The following is a 7,805-nucleotide window of genomic DNA, read 5'->3' on the forward strand; positions in this document are numbered from 1 at the left end:
ACTGCCATACATGCAGACCCCGACACCCCTTCCCCCACACCCCCCTACAAACCTATACCCACTCCCCATGTCCCCCATTAATATACAAGCAAAAGACTTCATTTTAAGCTATTGTGCACTACACAAATGCATGTAAATCAGGACAAAAATACAACATTCATTAATTTGATTTAAAAAAATAGATGTTTGCTTTTTAGAATATAATTTGGTATTTTTCTGGTTGCAAGACAGCAAAACTGAAATGAGTACTTCTGGGGGCAAGGGGAGGGATTTCTGGTGGCAAAGGTCAGGGTCTAGGGGACAGGACTTCTAGTCACAAGATGGCAGCCAGGGGGCAGGGCACCTGTCAAGGAGCGGGGCTATCCATGCGGCCCTTGACAGCTTGCCAAAACTCCGTAAATGGCCCCCTGCCCAAATAATTATCTGCCTCTGCCATGGCTGCTTTTAACACTCCTTTCTGTTCCAAACCCTTTCTCTAGTCCTAGTCCCTCTTCTCTTTCCTGTTTGCTAATGTCACATTCAGGTAAGACGGCATGAGTATTGCCTTTTGGTAACAACTCTGAAATCTCTGAGCAATCTGAAGAGCTGATTGTTTTGCCAAGACCTTCAGAGTCATTTGGGTTCCTGTTGCAGTAGAAAAGTAGCTTTTGTGGTCTGTTCTTTGAAGGAGGGAGTTGCCCTTCTTTAGAGGCCCTCACTGGACTCCTATGATGTCTGGGTTATGTCAGACCCTTTGACGGTTGCCTTTTGCCAGCAGCAGGCTAACTCGGGTGTCGCTGGGCTCTGGGTGGGTCTCTGCCTGCCAGCATACATTACAACTGAGCCATGCTGTCACCTTGCATCTGAAAGCTCCTGCTCCCTCTCCACTCTGGAAGGACTGATCCCAGCAAGAATTGCTTCTTTTCTGTAGGGTTGCTGAGTGACCGTAAGAAGGTGACCTTAGGTACCCAGCCCACTGTCCTAAGGACCTTCCGTTCTCTCTCCACCACCAATGTCTTTGCCTGCTCTGATCGCCCCACCGTGATCTACAGCAGCAACCACAAGCTGGTCTTCTCCAATGTCAACCTCAAGGAAGTGAACTACATGTGCCCCCTCAACTCAGATGGGTACCCTGACAGGTAAGTGGTGCCCCTCTTGCATGCTGGGGTGGGGGGCTTTTGGATCCTTGAAGAAACCGAGCAACTTTCTTCTATCTGAGCTAGTGATGCAAAGGTAGTAGAGTCATGGCCCATTTGGGGAGTGCTGTCTCCCCAGCATGGCCTGCAGTTCAGTGGAGAATGGAAAGGAGAAGCTCATCTACAGTGCTGTCAACTCACCCTTTCCACTTAATCACTTATGTGTAATAACATAAGTCCCAGCTTCTCCAGAGATGCTAGGCAGAAGACCCTCTCCCCTGTGTTATCCAGATGGTCTCACACTCACCGTTACATGCCTATGCCTCCCCTTGTTAGACTTAAATTCTCTTGCTTGTTCCAGGGATGGGGATAATCCTTAGTGTTGAGAGATCAGTGCTCAGTTGTTCTTGCAATTCTTCTGTAATCATCAAAGTGGGGAGGAGTCCTATAGCCCCTGACTCCTTGGAGTGAGGGATCCCTCCTCCATGGGTATTTGCCTTATAAGACCCCTTGTTGACAGTCTCCACCCCTTACAGCCTGGCATTAGCCAACAACAGCACCCTGACAATCGGCACCATTGATGAGATCCAGAAGCTGCATATCCGTACAGTTCCCCTGTATGAATCCCCCAGGTAAGCAGTGAGGTTTTGGTGTCTGAGCCCTGTACATGAAGAGGAGAGGTGAGGTGACTCCTCTGAGGAAAGAGGTGAGCTCTGCAGACTGCTTTTACCCTAAGGTATGGAAGTGGGCTTGGCAGCTGAAGCTCAGAGAGCAACCAGGGAAATAAGGGAAGAAGGGAACAAAATGCTCTCCTCAAGTGACTGACTAACTGTCCCAGGAAGGGACAGTTGTCCCTTTCCCTCTCACTGAGTTTCTCCTTCTCACATCAGTTGCTTTATTTGTCCTGTAGGAAGATCTGCTACCAGGAGGTGTCTCAGTGCTTTGGCGTACTCTCAAGTCGCATTGAGGTACAGGATGCCAGTGGGGGCACCACTGCACTTAGACCCAGTGCCAGCACCCAGGTGAGAGGAAGCTCTTGGAAGCCCTGTGGTCTTAGGGAGCTGAGTTGCTGAAATTGGGATTGTTGGTACTGAGGCTGCCCAACCCATATGTATCTTGCTTAGTAGTCTGATTATCTCAAACCTTAAGTTCATGGTCTCCCCAGGGCAATGTGGGAAGCAGGTGGGGTAGTAAGTTTCCTCTGATGGGTAGACTCTTGGCTGGGTGAGCTGATGGCTAGATCCTTCTGCCTCTCTAAATTGTTCTATCTCTGGCACACCTGGCCTATCTGACACCAACAGTTCCATTCTCTTAGTCCTGCTCCTTTGATCACCTTGGTTTTGCCAGACTTTGCCCCATCAATCTCTCATCCCCACTGTAACAAGGGGCTGTCTTGAGGCCGGTCACCTGTCTAGGGAAGTTTGCCCTGTCTTTCCTGCCATGCCTTGAAATAATGATACCAGATGTAATAATGCCCTAGGCATCGGGGTATAAAATGGGCAGCCCTCCTGCATTATACACGGCTCTCTGATCCTCCCTTTATACTGTGTCCCATGCTTCACAGATGGCATCCAAAATCTACTATTACTCCCCTGGCCCCTTACCTGGCCCAGCTTGGTCTTAGGTATCCTCAGACATGCCTGGGCCTCAACTCACACCCCCTCACTGGGACCTGAACTCCAGCTACTCCAGTCAGCCCATATGCAGTCCTTCAGGCCCCATAAGGCCCTGCTCTACACGGCTGTCGGCCACTATTCCACCCCCTCACTGGGGCTGCAGGGCCTTACGCCTCTTAGACCTCAGGTGCTTGTCCATGTGGCTCTCTCAAGTGTTTTGTCACTCTTGACCTACGGCCCACTCAGGCCTGAGGTGTCTGTCGACATGCCTGGGCCCTGCGTCAGGCCCCACTCAGTGGGTCTGGGCCCCTGTGCTTTTCTGTTCCTCTAGCCTTTCCCTTCCACAGAGTACCTGCAACGCAGCGGGGGCTGAGACTTTCTGGTGCCCCATACTCGCCCTGCACTGGGGAGGTACAGATGCAGCATTTCCTGGAAACTGCCCTGCCACAAGCACCCCTACCACACCATTCAACCCCAGCAGTGTGTAGTTTTAGGTCATTCCCCAGGACTGGGACCCTTTTCCATCCCCCTAGTTCCTACCCTTGACTTCCAGGTGTTCTGAGAGCAGCAGCTCCAGCCAGGCAATGCTCTGCCTCAGGCTCCCTGCAGCAATGGCTGGCTGTACTGCTCAGGGCCTGCTCTTATTCTCTAGCAGCTAGGCCCTCCTTCCAGTCAAGCAGCCTCCTGCTGGCCACGTGATTCTCCTGATTGGCAACGTTCTGCTGCCTGCTCAGGCCCATGAAGTGGCAGGCACCAAAAGTGTCCTGCCACACCCACTACATTTTGAGCTCTTCTCTTCCTATGGCTGAGGCCAGAGCCTTTCCGATCAGTAGGTGTAACAGAGTCTTTCTGCTGCTTCAGAGGACTTTGAAGGGTCATGTAGTAGCTGTTATACCTCCTTCTTTCCTCCATAGTCATGCACAAAATGTGCTCTTGTGTTGTCCTGTCCAGTCCTGTTCCTGAGCTGGTGCATCCTGATTTTGCCCACAGGACGGTTCTCCCACACCTGGTGCCCACTTGGGCAAGAGACCTGTCTCATTTCTCAGGGGTTAGATTTTGTCTGTCTCCATGCTTCTGCTTTGGTTTTTGAGCTTTCCTGTTCTTGTTTGTTCCCTCTGTTCTTCAAGTGCCCCAGCCCAACTGCAAGTAGCATGAAGGTAAGATTGATCTCTCTCTATCCCAGGCCCTGTCCAGCAGTGTCAGCTCCAGCAAGCTGTTCTCTAGCAGCACTGCCCCACATGAGACCTCCTTTGGCGAGGAGGTGGAAGTGCACAATCTACTCATCATAGACCAGCACACCTTTGAAGGTATTGATCCCAAATGCACCCTTTGCCTTCTCCCAATCCCTGCTCACCTGCTGAATTGGCGCTCTTTCCCCTGCAACTTGTTTGGTAGTGTCATGGTTGGTCACCTTATGCTCTTCCTTGTGATAAAGCTTCTTTTGGAAAGATCTGGGGAGCCATGGAATAGTCTGCAGGAGGGGATGGACATGAGGCTGAGATCTTGATATTAAGTGAAGGCAGTGGAGAGAGACTGGTGTGGAACCCGTGGGGCATGAGGCAGGTGTTTCCAGGATAGCATTTGTCTCTGTGATTGGGCATGTGAGCAGGCTGCCCCAGTGATGTACACATGGGGAGGCTTCCTGCAGTGACCCAATTTCTCTTTTCCAATACTCAGTGCTGCATGCTCATCAGTTCCTGCAGAATGAATATGCCCTAAGCTTGGTGTCCTGCAAGCTGGGTAAGGACCCCAACACATATTTCATCGTGGGGACAGCCATGGTGTATCCTGAGGAAGCGGAGCCCAAGCAGGGCCGCATTGTTGTCTTCCATTACTCTGATGGTAAGAGCAAGATGCCTTAGTTCCTAAGAGGGATTTCATCTTCCATCAGTTCTCTCATTGTTTGAGGGAGATGACTAATGGTATGGGCATGAATACAAGGGTGTTGCTGGTGGCAGGCACCTTGTTTTTTTTTTCTCACAGGCCCCTGCAGGTCAGTCCCCAGGCTGTACCAGTGCATGGGATTGTTCCATCCTAAGTGCAGGACGTTGCACTTGTCCTTGTTGAACCTCATGGGATTTCTTTTGGCCCAATCCTTCAATTTGTCGAGGCCACGCTGTGTCCCAGCCCTACTCTCCATTGTATCTACTGCTCTCCTCAGCTTGGTGTCATCTGCAAACTTGCTGAGGGTTCACTCCATCCCATCTTCCAGATTGTTAATGAAGATAATGAACAAAACCAGCCCCAGGACCGACCCCTGAGGCACTCCGCTTGATACCGGCCACCAACTAGAGATTGAGCCATTGTCACTACAAGCTGAGCTTGACGATCCAGCCAGCTTTCTGTCCACCTTACAGTCCATTCATCCAACCCATACTTCCTTAGTTGGCTTGCAAGAATGCTGTGGGAGACTGTATCAAAAGCGTTGTCATAAGGATCTTTAGGCTATGGGGTGGTGCCACTGCTATGAACTTTACTCCAAGCTGTGATAACTTAACCTCTTCTGGCAGGGCATAGCAATCCCTTCCAAAAGCTCTAACCCAAAAGCTTTTATCCTGCCTCTCCTCTGCTGTTCTTAGTGTACAGTTTGCTCATAAACTGTCTGAGAAATGAGTTTTGCTTCTGTATCACAGAGTAGGGTCCCATTGAGTGTCTAGTGCCATGCAGAGACAGTAATCAAATCAATCTTTTGGTGCATTCTAGGAAAGCTGCAGAGTCTGGCTGAGAAGGAAGTGAAAGGGGCTGTGTATTCTATGGTGGAGTTCAATGGCAAGCTCTTAGCCAGCATCAACAGCACGGTAAGACTCCTGTAAGACCTCAGAGAGGAGCTTCTTCCAGAAGAGGGAGCCCATTTCACCAGTTGGAAGTGTTCCTGTGTTCTCTGGTGTGAGTGTTCTGCAATGTGCCCTTGTGGTCTTCAGCTCATGGCTTGTGCATCTGCTCCCTCAGGTCCGTTTGTATGAGTGGACTGCAGAAAAGGAGCTGCGCACAGAGTGTAACCATTACAACAACATCATGGCTCTCTATGTGAAGACCAAGGGGGACTTCATTCTGGTTGGAGATCTGATGCGCTCTGTCCTGCTTCTAGCCTACAAGCCAATGGAGGGAAACTTTGAGGAGGTATTGGTGCTCTTTTTACCTTTGATGCAACGGGCAGAAAGTCTAGGTCATCTCTTGCAACAAGGGGACTGGAGAGCAGCTTGTGGGATGATGGAAGGAGAGGAGAATTTGGCCTTTTCTTTCTTGCTGGCCCTGTGAGGCAGGCTGCTTGGGAAATCTGTCACAGGCCTTGAAGAGGGAGCTTCGGGTGATGCTTGATCTCTACCTGTGGTGCTGGGGGAGAGGTGCCCTGGCTTCCTTCCGTGCAGTGCAGGTGATGTCTTGTAGAGGCCTGGCCCCTTTGTAAACAGTGTGATTTGTCCAGCCCAAATCCTTGTTCTTTGAGGAGCGTCCTTTGTGGGCTGTATTCTGGTATGAATACCTGTATTCAGGCTGGTCCAGAGACCAGCCTCCCATCAAATCCAAAGCCTACACTGTCCTGGGCCTCTTGAGAAAGTCGTCTCTGTGGGGATACTGGTGTGAAGCCCCTCCCCTGAGCAAGCAGCATGTTGGTACTGCCCAGGGGGCCGGTGCATCTGTACAAAGGTCTTCTCTAGCTCTGATGCGGACTGATGTTAACCTTTCCTACGTTACTTTATCATCCAGCCTTTCAGGCCAATACCGCTGTGGTATTGAATAGAGTGGGAGGACTTCATTTAGGATATGGAGAAAAAATATGCAGAACAGTGTTTCTGGGATTTCTGATTATTTCTCTTGGTTTGCATTATTCCCCTTTAAGATTGCCCGAGACTTTAATCCAAACTGGATGAGTGCTGTAGAGATCTTGGATGATGACAATTTTTTGGGAGCAGAGAACGCCTTTAACCTGTTTGTGTGCCAGAAGGACAGGTAAGTTGGCTCTGGGCATAATGCAATGCCTGGCAGAGGACAAGGATTCTCATGGCACCTTTTTCTTGGTTGATGCTAGCAGGCAGGGACTTCACTTCTGTGCATGTGGGGATGTGACCATGAGATCCTATATGTGTTGATGTGGGAGGAGCATACAGGCAGAGGGCAAGGGGCATTTCTCTCTCTCTCGCTCCAATTACCTACCAGAGTGCCTTGTATTTCAGTGCCGCCACAACTGATGAGGAACGCCAGCACTTGCAGGAGGTGGGGCTGTTTCACCTGGGGGAGTTCGTCAATGTTTTCTGCCATGGTTCCTTGGTCATGCAGAACCTGGGCGAGACGTCCACACCAACACAGGGCTCAGTGCTTTTTGGCACGGTCAATGGGATGATTGGTAAGGGAAGAGCCTGCCAAAGCACTACAGTCACCAGCTCCCCACCTGGGGGAGGTGTATGTCCCTTTCTCTGCTGCTGAAATCTGTACCATGGGGATCTTGGTGCACTAGTATGGCTTGGAAGAAATGTCTAGCCTGGCCAGTGGCTGCACTAAATTCAATGGCAGTTGTGTACTGAACCTACCTATTAAGAGCTCTGATGGCCTAAGGGCTGCCAGGGAGGACTCGACAATGGGGAGTTATCATCTCGTTGCCCTCTCATCCTTTGCAGGGCTGGTGACCTCGCTGTCTGAAAGCTGGTACAACCTCCTCCTGGATATGCAGAACAGGCTCAATAAGGTCATTAAGAGCGTGGGCAAGATTGAGCACTCCTTATATCCTTTCTGTGCTCCTACTCGGCACAGTGCCATCTCTAGTAGCAGATCAAAGAGCTTCTCTGTGATGCTTCCTGCTCCACAAATCGTGACTGTGTTAGCCCACACATGAGAGAGGGACCGATGTAGCATATTATAGAATGCTGACATGTAATAATTAGCCAAAGCTAAGACTAGTTTTGAGCAGCCACAGGAGTTTTAGAGCTTTAGGAATTTTTGTCAGTTCCTCAGGTGATGCTGTGACCCTCTGGAATAAACTGCATTCACTTGGAGTTGGTAGTTTCTGGGGCATTTCTTATGCCTGACAGACAGCCAGAGAAATGATGGTGTACCTAGTACATTGGTGCCAAGGGAAAGA

The 7,805-nt window shown here is 50.3% G+C and overlaps 1 protein-coding gene across 1 annotated transcript in view; it reads left to right on the plus strand.

Moving 5' to 3' along the window:
• The window catches only part of DDB1 (damage specific DNA binding protein 1), a gene marked incomplete at its 5' end in the record, with an annotated part of 31,822 nt that overhangs the window by 21,271 nt on the left and 2,746 nt on the right, over window positions 1–7,805 (plus strand). Inside the window, 10 exons of the mRNA XM_025206941.1 lie at window positions 911–1,118; window positions 1,652–1,747; window positions 2,026–2,137; window positions 3,915–4,038; window positions 4,409–4,573; window positions 5,435–5,529; window positions 5,681–5,851; window positions 6,570–6,679; window positions 6,904–7,073; window positions 7,345–7,447. Of these exons, the coding sequence (XP_025062726.1) occupies window positions 911–1,118; window positions 1,652–1,747; window positions 2,026–2,137; window positions 3,915–4,038; window positions 4,409–4,573; window positions 5,435–5,529; window positions 5,681–5,851; window positions 6,570–6,679; window positions 6,904–7,073; window positions 7,345–7,447 (1,354 nt within the window). The remainder of the gene's footprint in view (window positions 1–910; window positions 1,119–1,651; window positions 1,748–2,025; window positions 2,138–3,914; window positions 4,039–4,408; window positions 4,574–5,434; window positions 5,530–5,680; window positions 5,852–6,569; window positions 6,680–6,903; window positions 7,074–7,344; window positions 7,448–7,805) is intronic.

The sequence above is a fragment of the Alligator sinensis genome, unplaced genomic scaffold (genome assembly GCF_000455745.1).
Source record: "Alligator sinensis unplaced genomic scaffold, ASM45574v1 scaffold437_1, whole genome shotgun sequence".
NCBI lineage: Eukaryota > Metazoa > Chordata > Crocodylia > Alligatoridae > Alligator > Alligator sinensis.